Genomic DNA, 27419 nt, shown 5'->3' on the forward strand with positions numbered 1-27419 from the left:
CTTGGCGAGGTTTAAAAAAAAGTTCCAGACCCTAAATTAAAATTCTGCTTCTTTTCGAGTAACCAGCAGGTTTGTGTCTCTTTCATGTGCAATAACGTCTAGTAAAATCGGACGAGCGATTCTCTCATAAATAGACATCTGCACTGTTCATGTACTTGGATAGGGAAATCAGAGTTGGCCCCCAGCTAAGATTTCCCCTTAAAGCAAATTTCGCGAGGAAATTCGGCTGTGCTTATCCGAAATCGGCTACCTTTGTTTACTGGACGAACAGATGTGAGGAGGCCCGGTTATGCTGGTCGGTTACAGGAATAATTTTGCACGGGTAAGAGATCTACCGGGCAAGCTGGTTCATCGGTTAAGCAATGTTCGTGCAGTGACATTGCTTTCATTTCTTAAATTCTCCACAACACAGCACGTGCACCTTTAACGTGCAGCTGCTGTGACAAAATACGCATTAGTTTCATAAATCTGTGTTTAACACGGCAGTTTCAAATTATAATTGGTAATAGCTGACAATAGTCATCGGCGCACCAAAGCAGCTAAAGATATTAAAAAGAAGTATAGTACAAGCTCTCCACAACAAAAACAGGGTGTCTGCGCAACCAACGAGCGTTGGATAGCAGGCTACGCACGCCATAATGAAAGCAACGTTGACAAGGTCTAGTTGTACAATGCATGCCTCAAATATACGAGTTTCGCAAAGTAGTGAAAACAGAAATTTGCTGTTCAAAATAAAAAAAATATTTGAGAGGACACATAGCACAACCGGCCTCGGCGTCCACAGCGAAAGCACATTTAATATGCCGCGGAGAGCGCCCCGCCCCAATCCAGTTTAATCCCCTAATGAAATAAATGTAGCGCGGTCTTTCACTCTCCCTTCTGTCAACTTTGGTTCCCCTACGCGGTGCTGTACTAGGAGACGCCCTCGGCATTCTCGGCGCGTCTCTCTTCAACGCTAAGCAAGCGGCGACAACACAAAGCGCGAAGCTATATCAGCATTGGGCGTTCTTTGTCGGCATCGCAGATCGCTTTAAGGTACAGTCCATACGGCGGTGTCTCCGACCGAGCACGTTTGGTCGCGGTTCACAACGGTTCGATGTGGATGGATAAGGCGCTAACGGGCGATATTGGCTTGTAATTTTGAAGCGTCATGAGCGCACCTGTTTGCCTACGTACCATCACACCTTGCTAACGTACGGCTATACACTGAAAATGTGCTGTTCGCATACATTGAGGCCAAAAAAAGACAGCGCCATGAAATGCATGACCGAGTCGACAAAAAATCCCGCCACCATCTGGTAGACATTGAAGTAACGTGCGTGTTTGGTTTACTAGAATAGATATGAAAGAGATTAAAGGGAGGTACATCAGTGGACATACGAGTTTGTACGTTTATTTTCCTCTATGATAAACACACTCACAAACATATCGCTTGTACATATTGCAAACAACTATCACACACGTAACTGCTCAACATCTGCTTCACTGGCGCCTTGATCAAATTCTTCACTTGATTGGTAGGACAAACTGTCTTATTCCATAACACTTTCGTCGTCATACATAGATTGACATTCTCGGCTGTTCTTAATTAGCAAAAACACTGTACTATTATCAGTGTAGTAGTTAGGTATGGAACCTATTCTGGCCACGACGAATTCCGACCCCCTTCCAACGAAGTCAGAAAAAACAAAGTCCAACACAGTTCCCTACTGGGTAGTCGGTTCGTTAACGACTGAGTCTAGATTCAGGCCGAACGAGTCTCCCATTCTTGCCTGAAAGGTACTTTCTTTGCGATTGAAATCACCCACGAGTAACGCAGGCAGACTTCCATTCGTGGAAACACACTAGGATACGACGGCGATGGTATCTTGATTGGCCACACAGGGTTTTTTTGCGGCTATTTACATACGCCTGCATGCACGCCGCCTAGCGGAGCGATCGACGCCTAGCGGCATCTGTCGGAGAAATTTCGCTCACGTGATTAGTTTAATCTACCGATCTTTTCCGATATATCCCTTCAAGACAAATTGTTTGGTACCGGTCCCATTTGTATACGTCTAACCTTTGGCGAGTACCAAACCCCTCAGGATACGTCCGAACTCGGAATTTGGTTCGTTTGGAGAGTCAGCGTGGGCCTAGAATTCGCCTCTCAATGTGATCTGTGTTCATTGCAATTAGTAACTCCACGTATGCAATGTTTATCTGGTATTTCGTTCTGGCTTTCTTTATTTACCACCACCCATAGGGTTTTATTTACACACCGAATTTGGTACACAACTGTCCCCGGATGGGTACCCATTGTTGTCGGAGTATATACAGCGGAAGAAATATATATATATATATATATATATATATATATATATATATATATATATATATATATATATATATATATATATGTATATATATATATATATATATATATATATATATATATATATATATATATATATATATATCAGTCCCGTAATGGGACGGTTGTACTACTGCCTCGTTATAGGATCTATGATTGTGGGGTGTGTACGGGCACAACTAATTTTAGTGGCCGCCATCTTAGATCTTGGAAACCAAAACTATGGCGTCATTTCGACCATGATGTCATTATCACGTTGTTCCGCCTCTATCATCAATATTGGACCATTACGTCGCCATCATTTGTACCTGAATTTGGTCGTCATCTTCGATTTTAGATTTCGAAACTATGCCGCCGTCTTCTATTATTACGTCAAACTGGCGTGGTTCACTTACGACGTCCTTATTGGCTCCAGAATTTCGCCGTCATCTTGGATTATGACGTCAAAGTCACGTGACGCCACCAATCACCAATTGGGTTGTCATTGATACACTATGGGGGCCGCCATCTTCGATTTATCAATGACGTCACCAATCAATCACCAAATCGATGTACTAAGGACGTCACCAATCAATCACCAATTGGGTTGCTATATCACTTTACTATGAGGGCCGCCACCTTGAATTCCTCGGACTGAAAATTTCACGCCGAAGCTAAGTGGTAGCCGGACCGAAGAAATCGACAAACGTGATGAGTGAGAACTAACGCTCTTAAAAGCACGTAGCGTTTGTAGACGAACTGGTTGCAGTCGGGCACGAAAGTTGCAGATAAATGCAGCGCGAACATACGGCACTTAGGAGAGCGAAGAACCAAGCCGTATACAATTGGCAGCATGTGCGATTAGGGATGAGCGAATAATCCGTAGCTTACCTTACAGAGCTGGGCCCATTGCGCTGGGTTGAAATCAGTCCGGCTGATTTGTTGAAGCCACACCTACATCCGTGCCGCGTATCGCTTGGCAGATGGAGCACGGAATAGTCGTTTGCCGCCCCTTTCAATTGTGCTGCATTGAAGGCACAGCAACGCGGCATCGCGAACGCTGAACGCGCTACAAAAGCACAAAGAAGGCGCGAAACGTGATTGTTGGATACGCGGCTCGCAATATTTGGCACCGCGATGGCGGCGAAAGCAAAAAACAAGCAAGAAAAAAGCGCGCGAAAACAAGCTGCGGAGTTCGGCCAATAGGAGGGCCGAGAGTCGAGGGAAAGCACATGGCAGGAGGACGGCGGCATTCTTCAAATCATGGCGCTGCCTTTGATTTTTATTTAGGGGTTTTAATTCCAATTTGCTCACAGCACCTTCGCAACATATTACCACACGTGGCGGCAGAGTGGGTGAGCGCCGTCCGGGTCACTCGACCTCATTCTAGTACAGTCTGCTCGGATCCAACTCCGATGCCGCCTATTGAAATACACGCAAAGCAAAGTAGCGTTTTTCTGACATAACCACTTAGCCGATATTAATTAAACTGTCGCTTTGAGAGAGAAACTTAAATTCGATTTACTGTTGGAAGCGGAATTTTGTTTTAGGGTGTGAATTCTTTAAAATAAGTTTTAAAAATTGCTACGTTAGAAACATTCAAAGCGCGAATTTTATAAATCAGTAGCTCGGCATCAGGAATGAGTTACAGGTCTGTAAACTGCATCCGTTAGAGCATTCAAAGCGGGCAAATTCGATATGTCAGTTTTTATGTGAATTTGTTATATTGTTTAGAAGGGTGTTGCAAAAATTACACTCATATATAAGTGGTTTACTTGAGAGCCATGTATACTATATCAATTTCGGGCGCTTTAGATTTACTTTTAGGTGCAGGTTTCAGAATTGTGCAATAGCTCTTTATTGTTGACTTATATTTGTAAACGTGAAAGTTTCGTTTTCTGAAAATTTGCCTTTTTAACAGCCTTTATGAAAATATTGACGACATAAATCAAAAGTTCGCAACCAACAGACATTAGATTTTAACTTTTTCATTAAAGTACAACAAGCTCGATCAAAATTGGTGCACCCTTTGAACAAATAAAATTATTTATCCTTGTCCTTGTATTTCATAGGAACGTCCCAGCTAAGCCTCCTTCTTAACTGCACGCAATTATGGCATTCAGTAGGCGGAGCGCTGTGGTCAAGCCCTGTTGCGCCGTAGCCTTCGCAGTGGAAGCCATTGAAGAAGCCGCGGAAGCACCACGAAGGGCTTTTTCCGTTCCTTCTTCCACCGCAGCTTTTATTTCTTGCACTGTTCTGCGAAATAATTACCTTAAATTTTATTATGGCTACGTCACAACTGAAATGCCTCACAAGTCTGGACCCACCAGCAGGCGCATTTTAGTAAACGCAATTGATTCACTTCCTAACAAAACTGCTCTCTTCATTGCGATATATACTCACTGAAGAGTTTATAACGGCCAATTTTTTAGCTTCAATTAAGTGTTGCATGGTAAACCATGTACACATCCCACTAATAGGCTGGAAGCATTTGAGAGCATCTGGTGAGTGTAAGAATTGTTACCTGAATTTTTAAGGTGCAGTTCATCCGTTGATCCGCAGTTGATCCCAGCATAGTGCAGGATGTAGAAGTGATAGATAGGTTAAAGTGCAGTGATCATAGGTTAGTGAAGGCAAGGATTCAGCTCAATTTGACGAGAGAAAGAGCAAAATTGGTCAAGAAGAAACAGGTCAGCCTAGAGGCAGTAAGGGTAAAAGCAGACAAATTCAGGCTGGTACTTGCAAACAAATACGTAGCCTTGGAACAGCGAGATGATGATGACATAGAGCTAATGAATGAGAGCGTAACTAGGTTGGCTTCAGAAGCAGCAGTTGAAGTGGGTGGCAAGTCACCAAGGCAACCAGTAGGCAAACTCCCCGAGTAACAAAGTACCGAATAAAAACTGCACAAAATGAAAGTGTCCAACTCAGGAGATAAGATAAAATTCGCGGAACTGTCAAAACTCATCAACAATGCGACAATAAGTGATATTCGAAACTATAACGTGAGAAAGACAGAAGAAGCCGTAAAAAATGGACGTAGACTGAAATCAGTGACAAGAAAGCTTGGCTTACGACAAAACAAGATGTATGCACTAAAAAATAAGCAGGGTAATATGTTCAGAAATCTTGATGGCATAGTAAAAGCAGCGGAAGAATTCTATGCTGACTAGTACAGTACCCAGAGGAGTCAGGATACTTCAATTAGAAACAGAATTAACAGGATACAGAAACTCCTCCTATAACTAGTCATGAAGTCAGAAGTGCCTTCCAACACATGAAACGAGGAAGAGCGGCAGGAGAAGTGTATTAAGAGTCGCTTAATCAAAGATTAAGCAGACATAATGCTTGGAAAGCTGGCGGCTCTTTTCCCGAAGTGTTTATCGATTGTAAAGGTCCCAGAAAAGTAGAAGACTGCAAACATTGTACTAATCCACAAAAAAGGAAGACTTTAAAAAATTGAAAAATTTGAGGCCATTAGGTTCCTCCCAGTATTATATTAAATATTTACCAAAATAATCTCCAATAGAATAAGGGCAACACTGAACTTTAGGCTGGCTTCAGGAAGGGATACTCTACAATAGATCACATGCATGTAATTAACCAGGTTATCGATAAATCCGCAGAGTATAATAATTCTCTCTAGACAGCTTTCATAGATTACGAAAAGGCATTTGATTCAGTAGAAATACCAACAGTTATAACGGCATCACGTAATAAAGGAGTACAGAATGCTTATGTAAAGAACTTGCAAAATATCTACAGAGGTTCTACAGCTACCTAAATTCTACAAAAGGAAAGCAACAAGATACCTATAAAGAAAGGGGTCAGTCAGGGAGATACAATCTCTCCAATGCTATTCACTGCGTGCTTGGAAGAAGTATTCAAGCTATTAAACTGGGAAGGCTTAGGAGCAAAGATCGACGGCGAATATCTCAGCAACCTTCCGTTTGCCGATGACATTCTTCTATTCAGCAACAATGCAGACGAATTACAACAAATGATTCAGGACTTTAGTAGAGAGAGTGTAAGAATGAGATTGAAGATTAATATGCAGAAGACAAAAATAATTATGAATAGCCGGGCAAAGGAACCACAATTCAGGATCGCCAGTCAGCCTGTAGAGTCTGTGAAGGAGTGCGTTTACCTAGGTCAATTAATCACAGGGAACCCTGATCATGACAAGGAAATTCGCTGAAGAATAAAAAAAAATGGGTTGATCGCATACGGCAGACATTGCAAGCTCCTGACTGGCAGCTTGCCATTATCATTAAAAAGCAAGGTGTACAATCAGAGCATTTTAACAGTGCTGACATATGGAGCAGAGACTTCGAGACTCACAAAAACGCTTGAGACCAAGGAACGCGCAAAGAGCAATCCAACGAAGATTGCTATGCATAACCTTAAGAGACGAAACGAGAGCGGTTTAGGTCAGAGAGTAAACAATGCACGACGATATTCTAATTGACATCACGAGAAAAAAATGGAGCTTAGCAGGTCGTGTAGTGCGCAGGTTAGATAGCGGTTGCGCCATTAGGGTTACAGAATGGGTACCAAGAGAAGGGAAACGCAATCGATGACGACAGAACACTAGATGGAGTGAAGAAATTAGGAAATTTGTGGGCGCTAGTTGGAATCGGTTGGCGCAGGACAGGGGTAACTGGAGATCGCAGGAAGAGGCCTTCGTCCTGCAGTGGACATAAAACAGGCTGATGATTATTATGATGATGATCCGTGCAGCAGTCTAGTAGAACAAACTAGTGACGAAATGTAATTGCCCTTCTCCGCAACTTCTTTCTGGGGTAAGCGAGGCAATTTCTAAAGGCCATGTTCTTGTGTCCTGCAAGCGCCAGATGTAATTTCAGGAGCTGGAAATACGTTATGGTCACCTTGCGTCATTTTCTTTTCGTATGTTCGTCTCGGCGATCAGACTAGCACTGTAAACCGAGCTAAGGTAATACAGATTTTTTAAGGACTTTGACCTCCCCTGAGACTACACGCCTGAAACCATGCTTCATTAGAGTGGTCCTAAGATGCGGTCCATCCTCCATATTCTCTGGTTTGCACGGCTTTTATATAGCGCGTCCAAGAATTACGGACACAATGCATCGGGGACAGCAATGGTGCGTCATTGAGTACACGTTTGCATGTAGCGAGACATGCGCTGTGAGTTGAGACTTTTTTGGAGCAGTTTGCACAATGGTGACCCCGCATTTCCTGCCTTTGCACAATATATCCTAAAATGACCCTTCCTTTCATCAGGAGGGGTTTGGAGGTTGTTGACTCGAGCAGAGCAGCTGTCGCCTGCTATCATTGCTATTGTAATTATTTATTTACCCACAGGGCATTTCTGCATTAGAGAGGGGAGCGGGTTATACAACAAATAAGAAGGAAATAAATTACGAGCTTATACACAATATTTGCTTATTATACAATGTTAGCTCAATGTAGGATAAGTACAGTAATAGAACATGACATATAAAAGTAGCATTAAATAAGAAAAAATAAAGGACCAACAGCAGTTCGTACAAATGTTTCCTATTATGCAGTGTTAGCTAGTGCTTTTAGAAAAGTATCACTGTTATTTATGGAAACAATGTCAGAAGGAAGTTCACTGCAATCTTTCGACGTACGTGGCAAAAATGATTGTAAAAGTATATCGTGTTACAAGCACCGATACTAACTTTATGCTGATGATGAGTACGGTGAGATAGGTTATTTGCTCACGACATGAATTTTGTATGAAGTGTAGGGTAGTGATATAGCTTATGAAAAATTAAAGGTGGGAAATTCTTCGACGTGTCGCTAGCGGTTGAAGACCCAGATTCAATTTCATTGAAGATACTCTCGCACCACGGTTCTAGTTTCAAAAAATAAAACGCGTGGCGTTATTGAAAGACGGATGAAGGGTTCGCACGAACGTGAACTCCTCTTCAAGTTGTTTCACATTGACATTTTAAGGTGAAATGTCGCTGCAGGATCACTTATTTAGCACGTGTTTTAACCACATTTGCTGCTTCCCTATCCATTAGAACAATATTCAGAGAACACCTGGACGACCGTGTTGCCCCTTCAACATACCCTCTAAGTCAATAGAGATGTGAGGGTATGAGAAATCAGAAGTCAATTTTGGGGAAAAACTGCCTTTAGCAGTTTTTTCTAAGGACACATCGACCAAAAAAGAAAGAGAACAAAGGGCCCAAATTTGGCCAGTAAAATTCATTGATGTAAGTTATGTGAAAGTCGCGTAATTGTCAATGTGCTAGTGCGAAAATCTAGGCGAAAAAAATTTATCAAGTTTGTGTAAACTTTTTGATAGTAATAGCACACAGCATGTCCAATAACGCGGTTTCGGACGTCGAAGAAACAACTGTTCATGTCACAGAAGCATGATGTGGCGGCCTCATTGTACTGGGACCATTGAAGCTTACGTACACACTGTGGCCGTGCTGCCGCAAGCCGAGTCCATCAGCACTCGACGGGAGAAGAGCGGAAAAGTGGATTACAAAAGAAGGCGAAGTAATGAAATGCGAAATATGGAAGATATCGCTGTAATAGTCATTGCATAGTCTTGAACCATCGCACTCGGAAGACTGGTGCGCCATTTAGACGCACCTGTCTTCACCAGTTGCACCACGTGATCTACACGCCTCTTTCGGCGATAAGAATAGTCTCAGTTTTATCGTCTAATACCATGCTACACTTCGCACACGTTTTCAAACTGGGACATATAAAATGTGCTGCAATGTGTTACATAATAGACTAATTTAAGCTTGGTACTTTAATTCGGCGATTCGCTAAAAAGCACAAGAATGGGCGCACAAATGTTTCATGGTACAATTTCAGCGCTGCTTTACCCGAGTCTAAAATGCACTTGAAACAAGCAGGTGGCAGCTTCGGGCAGCATTTCTGAGCACTCCACCCCCCTCTCCCGCCCCTGTCTGTCGTAACATTAGAAATCGTTCGAAGAGTAGCGGTTCATTGCAAAAGAAAACCTTAGTTTGGCTTTGTGTTTTATGCTAACAGCGAAAGCCTTCACAGATATTTTTCTTTCGATTGTTTCTTTATGGAGTTTATGCTGTTGTCGTCCACTGTGGTGGGCTGTCTGGCTGCACTACCTGCGCTGATGTGCATGTGGTGCAAGATTCTAAATGTTCTACATGTGACAATTTCATTCACAAAATTTATATGAGGAGAAGAATTTTTATATTACGAGGTGCACTAAAGATAGAAGTTAAATTAGGCAATATTATTTATTTATTTACTTTTTGTACTTTCAACGCTCTAAGGCGTTACAGAAAGAAGTGGAACGAAATACAGAACCTGTAGAGACGCTTGGTAACAATGGCACAAAACTCTCTTTTCCGTTAGTAGGGAGCTTGGAAAGGCATAAGCGGTGCTATAACGAGATCGGGGTGGGAACGCTGCCAGTAGTGGTTAAAGTAGACGTCATGAATTTCGATAACCATTAGTACAGACCAACATAAGATCTTTTTATTGATGGCCTACACTGGCTTGTGAATGATCGAAATGCTTTACTCAGAAAGTTTGAGAACTTATCTGGCGCCAAAACTGCCCAAATACACGAGAAAGATTTAAATTGATGGCGCTGCACTTATGTCGGCATCACTCAGGTTCCGAGTAATATTTCCAGAGCAAAATACGTTTTTATTCTACCATTTATACGATTATTCATATCTTTTAGCAGAATCATTTATAACAATTTTGACCGGATACTTTTATCATTCTTACCTGGTTTAAAGCAGGTCACAAGACAGAATCTACAATACTTATGACAGCTCGTTTCCCGCCGCTCCATATGTATAAATGCGACCACGTGTTCGGCCTAGTGTTTACCATTGCGGGTGATGTGATTCACCGCGTGGCAAACACACAATGTCTGCAATCTGAAAAAAAATGAAGCTTCGAAAGTTTGCATACAGTTCACCAGTTTCACATCCCTAATAAAAATTCACAGTTTCTCCCGAAAGATGAAGCATCGATTGTGATAGCAAATTAGTGGACAGTAGCTTTATCGGCCGCATAAGCTTCTAAACAAAATTAACAAGCACGGTGTAAAGAGCGCACAAGCAAACATGAACGTATCTCAGTCGATGACTGCGAAAGGTCGCTGTCAAAGCGCTGAATCTAGGAAGCATGGCAGCAGGCCAACTGCCATAACCTATTCAACTCTTCATCAAGAACAAAATCAAGAACAAGACACCAACTCCACGTAAAGAACAAAATGATATTGCCATTGCAAGCATCTCAGCCGTGTAATCATCTGAGATGATTCTGATCAGTTTCTTTCGCGCACGCTTTCTTTTATCAGAACATGCAGCCACCAAGCCACCATGACGAAACTTACCAGCAACGTATCCACGAAGATGTATTTAGATGAACTGTGGGACCGCTACCGGATATACCACTATGGTCAAGTGAGCGGAAGTATCTCATTCAAAAGATTAGTTGCTTCCATTGCTGTGAGGTTAGCAGCGACGGGATTGCAGGTGAGTGTCGTAATCTGCTACGAATCTGGCTATGCTTTTCGTCGCACAAAGCTGCTTAGAAACCCTTGTCAAAGGCGTTCATGGATTGTACGCTAGACGGTAACGGAACTCCCTCTTTCACTACACAACCTGTGCAAAATACAACGTTTTTTCTCCACGATAAGAAACAAGGTGTAGATAGGCATCCGCTTCAAAAAAGAAAATGCAAGATATGTGGGGCTACACATTGCCTGTTCTAAAGTGCCGATGGTAAAACGCAAGATCAAATACTACACTGAATTGATCACAGCAAACTACCCCTTAAATGCTGCGAAAACAGAATGTATGATGGAAATGATATGATGTGATTACCTTAATTGTGATGCTCTATTATGTCCCTCTTGTACAGTTCAGAAATAGCGAATAGATTTCAAGGATATATATATATATATATATATATATATATATATATATATATATATATATATATATATATATATATATATATATATATATATATATATATATATATATATATATTTATTTATTTATTTATGTATTTATTTATTTATTTTCACATACTGTCAATCCCTCATGGGATTATAACAGGAAGGGCAAGTACATATGGTAGTATTTGCGAACAAAGAATATAAATAGATTATATAATCATAAGTGTGTTATTGCAAAGGTTTTGATTTCACTAAACAAAGGAATTAGGTAGTTCATCACAACTGCAATATTCGGGTTCAATATACTATAACAAGGAAGAATCTGAGAAAACAAGAAACCAAACAAGAAAAAAAACACCTGAAAGCACATGTGATATACAATAACTAATGAACACGACAAACAAGATGCAGTCGTGCGTATGATGCATCATACAATATATATATATATATATAGACACGTGTGCTTGATTGCTTTTCAACGGCTAAAAAATGTTAAGCATCGCTCGGGGCAGGATGTTTCGGAAGTTTCTCCAATGTTATCGCGGGTTTTATCCGCGGTCTGGTTGTCGCTCAACCTTGGCTAATCTGACTGCTGTAGAACTTTGTGGACGATACGCGGGCGTAAGCGGTCATTCTGGAACTGACGACGACTCATGTATAAAAGCCGACGTTCTCGCTCCGCAGGTAAGATTTTTCACGATCGCCGACCGTGTACGCCAATTTCGTTGGTCTTTTAGTATAGCCAATTTTTGAGGGCGCAGCTTCGCTCAATAAAAAGTTAGTTTCGTCATTCACAGTTTTGCTCCTTTCTTCACGGTAGCTATTACGTGACGTCTGGCTGAGGTCCTAGTGCGTTTATGTGCCGAACGCCCCCTCACAGCCGTGACGCAAGCCCGAACCACGAAGACAGCACCAACGTCGCGAAGGACTAACGAGGAACGTTTAGAACAACAGAAAGGTGAGCTAGATGGTAAGGATTGATTATGCAACTACTAGTTGCATAGTGGATGATGGGTCCTTGGAGCCTGCGACTAGCGAGCTAGCCGCAGGCTCCAAGGGCTGCCGCTGGAAAATGTACTTTTTCCTGAGACGACCAGGAAGATCGTTACCAAGCCAACGACCACAACGGCAGGAATCGCGCTACAACAACCGAGGGAGCCACCTACCTCCTCTGGGACCTCGTCGAAGGATCGGGAAACCTGGCTCGAGTCTTTCGAGAAGATCTCAGTGTTCAACAACTCGACCTTTGAGGATAAGCTGTGCCACGTGTTCTTCTCATAGGAAGACGCCACCAGGACGATTGAGGAGCCACCTTAACAACGCGGGACCTATTCCCAAGCGGCTTCCTGCAGACATTTACAAGCGTCCTGGGCAAAAAGCGAGCCCAAGCTCTACTAGAATAGGCAGTACAGCTGCCCAGAAAGATCGTTCTAGTATTCACGGAGGAGATAGCCCGTCTTTTCCAAAACACTCAGACGGAATTGTCGGATGAGGAAAGAGACCGCTTGCTGATGCGGAGCGTCAAGCAAGCGCTTTCCGCCTGACTTGTCCGCAACCCGCCGAAGACCGTAGCTGAGTTTGCAACACGAGCATCGACAATTGAGAAAACTCTGGAAATGCGCACAAGGCAATCTGACCTCCTTGTGCTCACACCGCAGCGCGCCATCCAAGCACTCGGTTCAGACGACCTCCAAGAGACCATCAAGGCCAGTGTTCGCAAAGAACTGCTGAATATCTTGCCTTCGCCGAATACCCAGGTGGCCTCAGTCTCTGACAGGGTCAATGAGTAACTACACTGCTCACTGGTAGGTTCCTGAGGCGCAGCCCCAGCCAGAAGCGATGACTTACACCGTCGTCTAAGGCCGCCGCTGCCAGCACTCCCGACCGTAGTCCAGCGTAGCATTCCAAGAAAGACCGATGCTTGGCGCTCCCCCGGCCATCGTCCGCTGTGCTATTACTGCGGAGAAGTGGGCCACGTCTACCGCCGGTCCCCTCACAGCAAAATGGGACTATGAGGGTTCCTCGTCAACGCTCCGCGCCCGCAGCAAGGTGAATGCCCTCGCAATATCGCCGACTACCTCGCCTCAATTAAGTGGAGCCCTCGACGACCGTCCCGTTCACCGTAATGAGGTCGCTAGCTGTCGCCGCAGTGCCCACCATATAATGGACCAGCCCGGGGCCTCTCCGTCAGCCCATATCCATAAAACCAAAAGCCGTAACCGATCCAGATGTGCTTGCTGTTAGTCGAACTGACGAACATCATCCGACACCAGCGAAGATGCTGAAAAACACTATCTCCCCACATAATTACACGCCGCCATCGCGACGAAGTATGGAAGCAATGAACGCACTGACCAACCGCCTGACAATGCGACCTACACCCACACGTCAACGCCATGCAGCCGGGATCCTACGCCAAGACCTACTTGCGATGCAAGAGAAAGAACCGCCGATTTCGACGTGCTTGTCGATGGCCACGCACTCCCCGCCCTAGTGGACGCAGGAGCCGGCCACTCAGTGATGCATGAACCCATTGCCGCCTCGCCGCCTAGTTGAAAATAGTTTAGACTGCATGCGAAGACGCTCAAATTCGGAGCGCTGGAGGACCCCTAATAATGCCGACTAGAATGTGCACGGCAAGAATTATCGTTCATGACTGGACCTACCCTGCCAACTGGGTTATCTTTCAACAGTGATCAAGAGACGTCATACTCGGCATGGACTTCCTGAACCCACACGGCGCGATCACCGACCAGAAGTAAAGTCGATAATGGTAACCGAAAATCAAGCAGTGACGCCAGAGAGCGCTCGTAGGTACCATGCCTTGACTGCACTTGACGACCAAGACAACATCACATCTCGCTATAGCATTGTCATTTCCATCGTCAGCGAAACACCTGCAGACGTAGAAGGCGTCATCGAGGGCGACCACCTTCTACAGCTCGACCGTAAAATTTGAATCGCAAGAGCGGTTTGCTCGACACCACGGAAGGAAAGCGAAAATGATGCCGACAAACTTCAGCCAGGAGTTCAAGCACGTCAAGAAGGGCACGATGATGCCATACAACGAGGGAATTGTGGAAGCCGGCAATGCGTTTTTCCTTTCCGATTATGCCGCATCTTCCCAACGACCATAGTTCTAGAGCCAGACTTCCACATAAATCCATGTCGCCCCTTGAGCAAGCAGCAGCAGCTCAGGAGTCTTCTCTGACGATACAGACTCCTTTTGGGCGTCATCGAGGATTCGACATTTACCAGTTGCAAAGCATCGCATATTACCCGAACAGTGTGCTCGACCACTCTACTAGAGCCCTTACCGAGTTTCGATTCGAGAACGTGAACCTATAAGGAAACAAGTCAGCGAAATGCTACGCGTCGACATCGTACAGCCGTCGGAAAGCGCGTGGGCATCTTTTGTAGTCTTGGTTAAGAAAGAGGCCGGAAGGCTACATTCCCTGAGTGCGGCGCACCTAGGTGAGGCAGCGTGTGCAGAATTACGTGCGAGAAAGGAGCCTGGCTGCCTGAACTCAATGTGCGTGACGCGTTTCGGCGTTAACAAACCGTTGAGACACTACATTGGTTGAATGAAATCGCAGTAACGCTGACATTCATCTTGAGATGGTTTCGTCCGGAAAATGGTCAGTTCTATCAAAATAACTTTATTAAAGGGTGGGTCTTCGCACGTCTTTGCATTACGCGGGCGGTACTCTTACCAACAGAGCTATCCAGTGCCGTTTTCTCGCCGACTTTCTGGCGTATTTACGTTTTACTACTACACTCTTAGGCAAAGAGACACCCTTTGGCTTGCCCCTTCTGCCACACAACAATAATCGTTATCGGCCTTGATGCGTTTCCTTTCTTTAACGCTGCGAGCCCGGAACTTTCCAGTAACGAACGGCACGCGCATTATCAGAAGGGGCACTCCTAAGGGTGTAAACTGTTCTATGCTGATAATGCGCGTGCCGTTCGTTACTGGAAGGTACCGGGCTCGCAGCGTTAAAGAAAGGAAACGCAGCAAGGCAGATAACGATTATTGTTGTTTGGCAGAAGGGGCAAGCCAAAGGGTGTAACTTTGCCTAAGAGTGAAGAACTAATCCTGTGAGTGTTAGCCAGCGCCACCATTCGCAAACTTGACGGGAGATGTGGAACATCCTTTCTACCGCAGGCGTCACGGGTGCGTGATGTTTTCGGATGAAGGCCACTCGTCAATAAATCGACTGAAGGCATCAATGAGGGTCATAATCGATGGTATCCAATCCGGCGATCTTGATGCCTTCAGGTAGCATATTGACGCGTGTACTTATCTTTATCGGGCGAGCACGTTTCGCCGCCTCAGAAATGTTATCGCACAGCGCGGGACGCGCCTGCATGTATCCGAAGTTTCTGGAAAGTTATCGATGCTTCTATCCGGCTGTCTGTTGTCGCCGAATCTTGCGTTATCAGATACCATCGCGTGACGCGAATGGTGTAGAACTTTGTGGAAGGCACGTGGGTCCCAACGATTAGTCTGGAACATTTGACGACTGCTGTATAAAAGCCGACACGCTTGACCCACTGATCAGATTTTCGATGATCACCGACCGTGTTCGCCGCTATCGTTGTGCTATAAGTGTAGCCTGTTTTTGTGGGCACATGTTCACCCAATAAAAGTTAGTTTTGTCTTTTTACAGTATTGCTACTGTGTTCTTGAACGTCACCACCGCGTGAAATTTGGTGGAGGTGCTTGTGCGTTCATGTACCGAACGCCCCCGCAAAGCCGCGATCCAAACCCGAAGCCCGAGGACAAAACCAACATCGCCCAAGATCAGCGTGCTAGCCGTAGACGGCAAGGACTGCCCCCAGAGCACGGACTTCTACCTGAGACGACAAAGAAGGTCGTGGTCAAGACAACCCCAATGGCTGCCCCAGCGTCCCCCGTTACCCTACAACAACCTCGGGACCGACCGACCTTCCATGGAGCAGCGACTGAAGACCCGGAATCTTGGCTGGAGACCTACGAACGAATTGCGACATTAAACAACTGGGACGCGGACGACAAGCTGCGGCATGTCTACTTCGCTTTAGATGATGCCGCCAGAACGTGCTTTGAGAACAGGGAGTCGACCTGGACAACGTGGGACCTGTTCCGTAGCGGCTTCCTGCGCACCTTTACAAGCGTCGTGCACAAGGAAAGAGCCAAAGCTATGCTGGCCGCCCGAGTGCAGCTACCAAACGAGAACGTTGTCGTCTTTACGGAAGAAATGAGCCGTCTGTTTCGCCACGCCGACCCTGAAATGCCCGAGGAGAAGAAAATCCGCCTACTCATGCGTGGTGTGAAGGAGGAACTTTTTGCCAGAATGGTACGAAGCCCACCAAAGACCTTCGACGAGTTTCTTCGCGAGGCCACCAGCATCGATAAGACACTCGAGATGCGAAACCGGCAATTCGACCGCCGCCCGAACTCGACAAGCTACGCGGGAGTTCGATCACTAGCCACCGACGACCTGCGCGAGAGTATCCGAGCGGTCGTGCGGGAGGAGCTACAGAAGCTGTTCCCGTCATCACAGCCTCAAGTGACTTCGATTGCCGACGCCGTGCGTGAGGAGCTCCCACAACAACTCGGAGTAGCCCCTGAGTCGCCGCAGTCTCAGCCGCAAGCGATGACATACGCCGATGTTGCCCGCCGTCACGTCCCCCTCCGCGCCCACGGCCGGGCCCAGTGACGACACAGTTCCGTCGTCCACCACCACTCCCGCCGCCAGCACGCCAACCCGTCAACCCACGCGGCATTCCAAGGAAGACTGACGTTTGGCGCACCCCCGACAACCAGCCGCTCTGCTACCACTGCGGAGAAGCCGGCCATGTGTACCGCCGATGCCCATACCGGGAGATGGGACTGCCAGGTTTCGCCGTTAACGCGCCGCGGCCACAGATTGGCGAATAACCTCGCGATATCGCCGACTACCTCGCCGCCACTCAGTGGAGCCCTCGACGACCTTCCCGTTCGCCGTTACGAGGCCACTACCTGTCGCCGCAGCGCCGACCATACACTGGCCCAGCCCGGGGCCGGTCCGTCCGCCCATATCCGGAAAACTAAAAGCAGCAACCGATGGAGGTGCGGTTGCTGTTCGTCGAACTGACGAAGATCCTCAGCCGCCGAAGAAGACGCGGAATAGACTACCTCGACGACATAACGACACGCCGCCGTCCCGACGAAGTGTGAAAGCAAAGAATACGACGACAAAAGACGACCTGACGACCTCCCGTACCAGCCACAGGTCAGCGCGACACAGCTGTGATCCGACGCCAAGACCTAACTGTAATGCAAGACAAAGAACCACCGACCTCGACGTGCTTCTCGACGGCCACGCAGTCACCGCCTTAGTAGACACAGGAGCCGATTACTCCGTCATGAGTGGACCCATCGCCGCCTAGTTGAGGAAAGGTAAGACTGCATGGGGAAGGCCCTCAAATTCGGACCGCTTCAGGACACCTCATCACGCCGACTGGAATCTGTACGGCAACAATAACCATTCATGACCGGACTTACCCCGCCACCTTCGTTATCCTCCAACAGTGTTCACGAGACGTCATTCTGGGCATGGATTTGCTGAATCAACATGGCGCAGTCATCGACCTGAAATCGAAATCGATAACGCTGCACAAGATCAAGCGATACCGCCGGAGAGCTGTTGTAGTCACCACGCCTTGAGTGTGCTCAAAGATCAAGTGAGCATCCCGCCGCGCTCCAGCATTATTATTTCCATCGGCACCGAAACACCCGCAGAACTAGAAGGCGTCATCGAGGGCGACCAACACCTACTGCTCGACCGTGAAATTTGCGTCGCAAGAGGGATCGCTCGACTCCACGGAGGGCAAGTGGAAGTTATGCTAACCAACTTCAACCAAGAGTTCAAGCACATCAACAAGGGCACGACAATCTCGTACATCAAGGAAATTGTGGAAACTAGCAATGCCTTTGTCCTCTCGGATTCTGCCGCATCTAACCCGATGAGCATATTCCCCGAACCAGACTTCGACGTGAATCCCAGTCTTCCTATGAGCAAGCAGCAACAGATCGGAAGTCTTCTCCGACGAAACAAAGACTGCTTTTCGACGTCATCGAGGATTCGACAAACACCAGTTGCAAAGCATCGCATAATAACCGAAGAGTGCGCTCGACCACTCCGCCAGAGCCCTTAACGCGTTTTGACGCGAGAACGTGAAGCTATCAGGCAACAAGTCGACGAAATGCTGCGCGACGACATCATCCAGTCGTCGAAAAGCCCGTGGGCCTCTCCTGTAGTCGTGGTGAAAAAAAAGGAAGGAGCTCTACGCTTCTGCGTCGATTACCGTCGACTGAACAACATAACCAAGAAGGATGTGTACCCCCTTCCACGGATCGACGACGCATTGGATCGGCTCTGCAACGCTAAATACTTCTCGTCGATGGACCTCAAGTCTGGCTACTGGCAAATAGAAGTCGACAAGAGAGATTGCGAGAAGACCGCCTTCATCACGTCAGACGGCCTCTACGAGTTCAAGGTCATGCCATTCGGACTTTGCTCGGCGCCTGCAACGTTGCAGCGCGTCATGGACACGGTGTTAGCAGGATTGAAGTGGCAGACGTGTCTTGTTTACTTGGATGACGTCGTTGTCTTCACAGAAAATTTCGACGATCACCTTAGGCGTCTTGCGACAGTTTTAGAGGCCATCAAGTCATCAGGGCTCACTCCGAAGCCGGAAAAGTGCCGCTTCGCTTACGATGAGCTTTTGTTCCTAGGCCACGTCATCAGTAAATCTGGAGTACGCCCCGACCCACAGAATACAGCTGCCATCGCAAAGTTCCCGCAGCCAACCCACAAGAAGGCAGTGCGCAGATTCCTTCGCATGTGTGCCTACTATAGGCGCTTGTCAAGGACTTTTCACACATCGCGGAGCCGCTAACACATCTAACCAAATGTGATGTCGAGTTCAAGTAGGAAACGCCGCAGGCCGAAGCATTTCAAGAACTCAAACGACGCATGCAGTCGCCGCCGGTACTTGCGCTCTTCGACGAGGACGCCGATACCGAAATCCACACTGACGCCACTAGCCTAGGCCTCGGTGCCGTCCTAGTCAAGAGGAAAGAAGGACTTGAATGGGTGATATCGTAAGCTAGCCGGTCGCTGTCAAAAGCGGAAAGCAATTATTCTACGACTGAAAAGGAATGCCTCGCCATCATTTGGGCTACAGCTAAATTCCGGCCTTACCTCTATGGCAGGCCATTTAAAGTCATCAGCGACCATCACGCGTTGTGTTGGCTAGCTAACTTAAAGGACCCTTCAGGACGGCTGGCGCGGTGGAGCCTCAGGCTGCGAGAATATGACGTCACGGTAATATGCAAGTCCGGAAGAAAACACTCCGACACCGACTGCTTATCACGTGCCCCCATCGATCCCCCGCCGCAAGACGACGAGTACGACGACGCCTTCCTTGGGATAATAAGCGCGGAATACTTCACTAAATAGCAACGAGCAGACCCGGCGCTAAAAGACTTCGTCGACTATTTGGAAGGGAACACCGACGTTGTCCCTAGGGCATTTAAGCGCGGTTTGTCTTCGTTCGCGCCACAAAACAACCTGCTCGTGAAGAACTTCTCACCAGTCCGCGCCAGACCTTCTTGTTGTACCGTCAGCGCTGCGTCCAGAAATTCTGCACGCCCTACACGACGATCCACTCGCTGTGCACCTCGTATTCTCCCGGACGCTGTCGAGAATACAGGAAATGTATTACTGGCCGCGTCTGACCGCCGACGTCGCCCGTTACGTCAAGACATGCCGAGACTGTCAGTGACGCAAGACACCACCGACAAGGCCAGCAGGATTACTACAGCCGATCGAACCTCCTCGCCGACCATTTCAGCAGATTGGGATGGATTTGTTGAAAGCCGTTTCCGATGTCACCATCCGGGAATAAGTGGATCGTCGTGGCGACGGACTATCTCACCCGCTTTGCTGAAACTAAACCTCTACCAAAAGGCAGCGCAGCCGAAGTGGCGAAATTTTTCGTCGAGAACATCCTGCTACGACATGGTGCCCCAGAAGTCTTGATCACCGACAGAGGAACGGCTTTTACAGCAGAGCTCATCCAAGCCATTCTGCAGTACAGCCAGACAAGCCACAGGAGGACAACTGCCTACCACCCGCAGACGAATGGTCTCGCGGAGCGCCTGAACAAGACCCTCGCCGACATGCTAGCAATCTTCGTCGACGTCGAGCACAAGACGTGGGACGCCATCCTGCCGTACGTAACCTTCGCTTACAGCACGGCGGTGCAAGAAACAACACAGATCACGCTATTTGAGCTGGTTTACGGCAGGAACCCGACGACGACGCTCGACGCCATGCTGCCCCACGTCACTGACGAAGAGAATGTTGACGTCGCTAGCTATCTCCAGCGCGCCGAAGAAGCCCGACAGCTCGCCCGCCTACGGATCAAGAACCAACAGAGGACCGACAGCCGACACTACAACCTCCGACGACGCTTCGTGGAGCACCAGCCCGGTGACCGTGTTTGGGTTTGGACCCCGATACGCCGACGAGGACTGAGTGAGAAACTATTACGCCGCTATTTCGGACCATACAAGGTCATTCGACGTATTGGCGCACTGGACTGTGAGGTCGTGCCAGACGGAATTTCGCGTCACAGCGGCGCCGCGCACACTCTGAAGTTGTTCACGTGGTGCGTCTGAAACCCTTTTACGGACGCTGACAAACTTCCTTATTTTGTTGTTTTCTTTGCTACGGATGTTTTTCTTCATTACTTTCGTTTGTATGCAGCATCGAGTCGACGCTTTTTAAGAGGGGGGTATTGACACGTGTACTTATCTTTATCGGGCGACCACGTTTCGCCGCCTAAGAAATGTTCTTGCACAGCGCGGGACGCGCCTGCATGTATCCGACGTTTCTGGAAAGTTATCGATGCTTCTATCCGGCCGTCTGTTGTCGCCGAACCTTGTGTTATCAGATTTAAATCGCGTGACGCGAATGGTGTAGAACTTTGTGGAAGGCACGCGGGTCCCAACGATTAGTCTGGAACATGTGACGACTGCTCTATAAAAGCCGACGCGCTTGACCCGCTGATCAGATTTTCGACGATCACCGACCATGTTCGCCGCTATTGTTGTGCTATAAGTGTAGCCTGTTTTTGTGGGCACAGGTTCGCCCAATAAAAGTTAGTTTTGTCTTTTCACAGTATTGCTACGGTATTCTTGAACGTCACCACCACGTGACAATATGTGGCTTTGTTGGCCTGCACCCAAAAAGATCACTTAATAGTGACGTCTGCGGCAGAAGAAATGTTCCACATCCACCACCAAGGCTCGTGAATTGTGGCAGTGGCTAAAACTTCCAGGGTTAGACGTAATAGTTCTGTGAAAACCCGAAAGGGGGATATAAGTAATTAGTAAAGGGGAAATTAGACATCCATGCAAACGCAGTTAGTTACTACAAAAGCCTTTGCAGCACTTTGCTTCGTTTAGGTGGACGCCTCATTTTCCCTTTATGTATTTCTCCCAGCGTTAATTCTAGTAGTAAAACGTGGTATCGTGCCCCACCTGCAGCAGCTTGTTTTTCATGCACTTGTTTTCATTACTTTATCATTTCATTAATTTAATTAGTAAGTTCAAGTGAATCCCACAGGTCGTCGTCGGTATTTTGGTTTGTTGGCTTTTTATGCTATGACTAATGAAAATCTGGTCTCTCCGTTAACCTACTTTCTTCTCTTCCATTAACAGTACCCGCCGTGGTTGCTCAGTGGCTATGGTGTTGGGCTGCTGAGCACGAGGTCGCGGGATCGAATCCCGCCTACGGCGGCCGCATTTCGATGGGGGCGAAATGCGAAAACACCCGTGTGCTTAGATTTAGGTGCACGTTAGAGAACCCCAGGTGGTCAAAATTTCCAGAGTCCTCCACTACGACGTGCCTCATAATCAGAAAGTGGTTTTGGCACGTAAAACCCCGAATATTATTATTATTCCATTTACAGTATAGTCATATAGAATACATTTTACAAGTGCAGACGAAAACGATGACCAAGCTTCCAATAACGTAAAAGTATGCCAATCTGCTTTTATCCCAATCTTCTGGCGTCAAATGTACGCAATCACCGTTGAAGCATTAGGCGGTAACCCGCAGCGTAGTTCGAAAAGCCGAATCAAACGCTTAAATTAAAAATTAAATTGTGGCGTTTTACGGGCCGAAACAAGGATCTGATTATGAGGCACGTCGTAATGGGAGACTTCGGTGATGTTGACCACCTGGGGTTCTTCAGCATGCACCTAAATCTAAGTACACGGCTGTTTTCGCATTTCCTCCCCATCGAAATGTGGCCGCCGTGACCGGGTTTCGATTCCGCGACCTCGTGCTTTGTCAGACAAACGCTCTTCTCATTTATAGCATGTCACTTCTCTTTGCTTGTAAAGTGACTAGCATTGCCTACGTTGAGTACTTTTTCTTTCTATCTGGCTGACAAGAGGAGAGCACCATTGTGGGTACATTTGCCGTTTTAAATTATGGCTGCGATCTCTTTTTCCTTGCAGATGATCGCCAGGATAATGAATGATAAAAAAGACGTTAAACTACGGCCGAGTTATACCATTCTCCACAATTGGTTGCTGAATGCAGGAAACGCTCTTTATGTTGGAAAGGCACTGTCGTGAGTACAGTATTTAAAAAAAATAGTCGCATTTATAATTGTCGCTACAACCCAAACGCTCTCGGTCCTGCTAAGTCGTGCGGCGTATTTAGATTAGATAATCGTGGCACTGTCGGGTAAATCACTCAGCCGGCTATTCTATAACGTGTAAACGGATCAGAAAGGCATTTTTAGATATCCAAAAATTAATATTATTGCCTTCAACTAGTGGCGTGGTGGGTACGACACATCCGAGGCACCTCAACTGGCCACGTAATGCAAAGTAACGAATATTATCTGTGGGAACTTGAAGACAAATGGGACTGGGATGTCTTTCTTACTACTGCCGGTAACAAGACCTCTGAATTTCATCATTGTACATCTGCAACAACAAAATTAATATAAAACAACATTGAAATTTAGATAAATGAAGTTTGCGTAAATGGAGCAATCATAGTGCATAAGAAAGAAACGGTTACGCTGTATCGGGGACACATCCAAGGTGTAGCGCGTGAAACATACTGGGAGAGCTTCAGAGGGTGCGTGAGAACTAGAGCACAGAAATGACGTAACGAAATGAAAAAAAGGACGTAGTTTCGACCGAAATACTAAGCATTAATTGTGGTAGCCAATAAGTAGAATGGTTCACGAGGTAAAGATAGTGGTTTTATCGGCCGTGTAAGCGAACATGAACACATCTCACTCGATGAGGTGTGTTTTCGCTGTCAAAACGCTGGAGTGACGAAACACGGCAGCAGCAGCGAGAAAACTGACCTTCCCGCTGCCCCGCTTCAACGCGAACTAAGCGGCGAAAACACAGCGCATATCAGCACCCCGACGCCGTCGCAGATAGCTTTCGAGATAGGACCCGCGCGACAGTACCATACGCAGCAGTCGCCGGTGAAGAACACCGCCCCCCCACCAGTCCCTCCCCTACCCATGGGGTGCCTTGTGCGCGGCGGAAGACGGCGCGCTTCATCCCCACTTTCTTCCCTTGCGCGCGCGAGATTGACTAGCCATCGTTGGCTCAACCTCGCATGCTTTCACTCGCATATAAAGCATACGGCACACAGGGACCGTGTTATAGCCCTTGGACTTTATCGGTAACATTACGGTGCCGGCGACGGCAGGAATCCGTCTGGAGTGTCCATATAATTGAGAAAAAAGGCGCAGTTTTGCCCGACAGGCGAAACATCAACTTCGATGGCTAATTAGTAGAGAGCTATACCCAGTACGGATAGTAGTTATGTTTAAACTTTAAACATTCCTTTACTAAGTAAATGAACAAGCATGAGCTCACGGGAGCACAATCAAACATGAACTCATACAATTCGCTGACCGCTGAAACTCGTTATAAAAACGCAGGAGGGAGTTAGCGCGACAGAATCGAACGAACTGACCTTCGTGCTCCCTCTCGCTTAAACTTGAACTAAACGGCGAGAACACAGCGCACACGAAGCTATTGACATTCGATGAATGCAGACGCCTAAAGTCTGTCACCGTTGCACATCGCTCTCAAGATAGGACTAGCGCAGTACGCAATGCCACGCGTGGCTGCGCCATACGCAGCAGCCACCGTATTAGGACGCCCGTAGCTATCCTCACCCCGGTGCCTGGCGTGAGACTGAAGACGGCGCGCTTCTTCCCCGCTTTCCTCCCTTGCGCGTGCGAAATGGAGGCGCTATAGTCGACTCCCCCTAGCACTTTCACGGGCACATATCGCATATGCAACGCAGGGACGATGTTATCGCTCCTGCAGTTTATGCAGAACATAACAACGACGGCTACGGTATTAATGTGCCTGGAGTTTCTTATGATTGCTTTCGCAATAAAATGTTACATTTTTCAAATTTGGAAGTTTGCATGCTTAGCCTATGTTACAAGCAAGGAGAGTCTTGCGTCTTACGGTCTAATTTTTCAATCATGCTCAATCCCTGTTCGTAGAGTACCCATTTGTTTTGCCTAGGGCGTTTTAAAAAAATGAAATTATGGGGTTTTACATGCGGAAACCACTTTCTGATTATGAGGCACGCCGTAGTGGAGGACTCCGGAAATTTAGACCACCTGGGGTTCTTTAACGTGCACCTAAATCTAAGTCCACGGGTATTTTCGCATTTCGCCCCCATCGGAATGCGGCCGCCGTGGCCGGGATTCGATCCCGCGACCTCGTCCTAGACAGCCCAACACCATAGCCACTGAGCAACCACGGCGGGATACAGGGCGTTTTGCAGCAGTGTAGAAGAGTGTCCCCTTGTGGCACCTGAGACTTTCCTGCGCCGTTCGAGCAGCCAGCATCGTAGATACTTGGGGCTCACGCGATTCCTTTCCCTATCAATATGGACCTATTTCACCGTGGTCAGAGAAATTGTAAACCTCCGTCTTGCAGCCTGAATGCAGTGGCGCAGCAACGGGGGGGCCGTGGGCCCCCAGTGCAAAGGGCAAGGGGGGGGCGGTCATATACGTCTGAAGACACCCAGAAATTGTTAATATCCTCGCCTTCCTCGACTACACCCGGGGGGGGGGAGGTGACAGAAGACCTATGGGCCCCGGGTGCCAGACGACCTAGCTACGCTACTGCCTGAATGTCCTCGAGCTATTCGACTATCCTTGTATATGCGGGAGCGCCATAGTCCAGCAACGCGCGCACACATATCTGCGAAATGGGTGCGCAAATGTCTGCCAAACTTTTCGCGCTTGTAGGCCATGTAATTGTGCCAGGCCTGAACTTATTACGCCTGATGTGACCAAGTGGGCTATCAAAAGTGTCATCATCCCAGCTCTGATCAACCAACGTACTGCCGAGCTATACATCGCTTACAGGATCCAAGCGGCTGATATTTGTTGCGAGTGCGTCGTGCGAGGCGCAACAACTGGGTCAGCTGCGCATGCGGCATATGAATGTTCGCCTAATGCCTTTTTTTCTCTAAACACCCATTGCAATGTAAGGTGCGTAAGCAGCACGGTTGCAAAGAACTACGTGATAATATGCCTATTGAAAAACCCAGCATCTTCCAGTGCCTTTCCATGTGAAATCAAAGTTTTTTTTTTTCAACACTGGACCGCGCAGAGGACGCTGGCGCTCTCTGGGAGTCACTGGGAGACCGGCGAGATGACTGGATAAGAGCTGGGTCACACTGGACGAGATGCTTGTTTCGCTGCTATGACGCTGGCGCGCACTCGTCTGTGCTGTACACGCACTGGTTCTCGCTGGATTTCGCTTGCTCGTACTCAAAACTGCGCTGGTTGCGTTTGTGCCGCATTGGTTCCAATACGCCAGGGCCATGGGCACTGTTCAATAATAAATACTAGATACAACTCCATCGGCATATACTAGTCTCCTGCCCTAAATAACACTACATTTCGGAACCTTAAATGTATGTTACCGCATAGAATAAAGGCGCATGAGCTGCTCCGTTTATGCATGCATATGTGACACTGAAAATAAGTTTCTTCTGTTTCTCTTTTGTCTGTGCGGATAGCTATAGTATTGAACGAAATTACGCAAACGTAAATAGAGCCTCATTTTTTAGCAGTTTGTACGCGACCAACGACTACGAATTCTGGCCTTCGTAGCAGTCTTGCGGAGTCGACACGAAACCCAGATTTCGTCCAGACGCGTTGGAACGGAACGCAGGAAGGCTGCCGCTTATCGCATTATCGCTCCGATTACAAAGGCAATTCGTGTGCTTCCACTTTTCCTAGTGTACTAAGAAATAATAATTGGTGGGTTCTGATGCTCAAGTACATAAGTTCTAGTATTCACCAAGTACCCGCGCCGCGACTGTTCCCTTCTATCGAAAGTTCTGCGACCCTCTGCCCCCAGGAATCAACAACTCTAATAAGGATAAATCACTCCATATATCAGCTTTCCCGAAGCAGCCAACGATGCTGCAACAGCTATTGTCTAGACGAACATGTGACACAGGAAGTCATTTGATCGAACCAATTTTTTAAGCACTCAAACATTCAAACACAGTGTTTCCCGGAGCCACTACCGGCTGTAATTTTCATCCAGGGGCCATTTACCGGTCTCTCTCTCTCTCTCTCTCTCTCTCTCTCTGTATATATATATATATATATATATATATATATATATATATATATATATATATATATATATATATATATATATATATATATATATACAACAGTGGTTGCGGCGATGACGGGCGTTGTCTCCAATACCGGAACCATTGGAGGGGATGGGTTTATCCGCTGTGCGCCAGTCAGCTGGGTTGCGACGGGGTAGCGGAAAGCTTTGCATCTGGGAGCGAGTGGCCGGCGAAATCTGGTAGGTGCTTGTATGGCGGACCGAGCAGAGAGATGGAGTGCCCAAACTTGCTATTTCCTCCCGGACAACCGCTTGTATAAGGGATATAGCGGGCACGCTTTCCCGACAGTCGGGACGAACTGGAGCCGGAGCCATGGCCTCAAGCTCACGGCAAACGATGCGCGTGATATCTTCCGGTCCTGCGGGCTGAACGAACCGCGGCG

General features: G+C 47.1%; 1 protein-coding gene across 1 annotated transcript in view; it reads left to right on the top strand.

Moving 5' to 3' along the window:
- The window catches only part of LOC142578403 (uncharacterized), an 84543-nt gene that overhangs the window by 11218 nt on the left and 45906 nt on the right, over positions 1–27419 (top strand). Inside the window, exons 3-4 of the mRNA XM_075687793.1 lie at positions 10665–10842; positions 22831–22946. Of these exons, the coding sequence (XP_075543908.1) occupies positions 10665–10842; positions 22831–22946 (294 nt within the window). The remainder of the gene's footprint in view (positions 1–10664; positions 10843–22830; positions 22947–27419) is intronic.

The sequence above is a fragment of the Dermacentor variabilis genome, chromosome 4 (genome assembly GCF_050947875.1).
Source record: "Dermacentor variabilis isolate Ectoservices chromosome 4, ASM5094787v1, whole genome shotgun sequence".
In the NCBI taxonomy this organism is placed as follows: Eukaryota; Metazoa; Arthropoda; class Arachnida; order Ixodida; family Ixodidae; genus Dermacentor; species Dermacentor variabilis.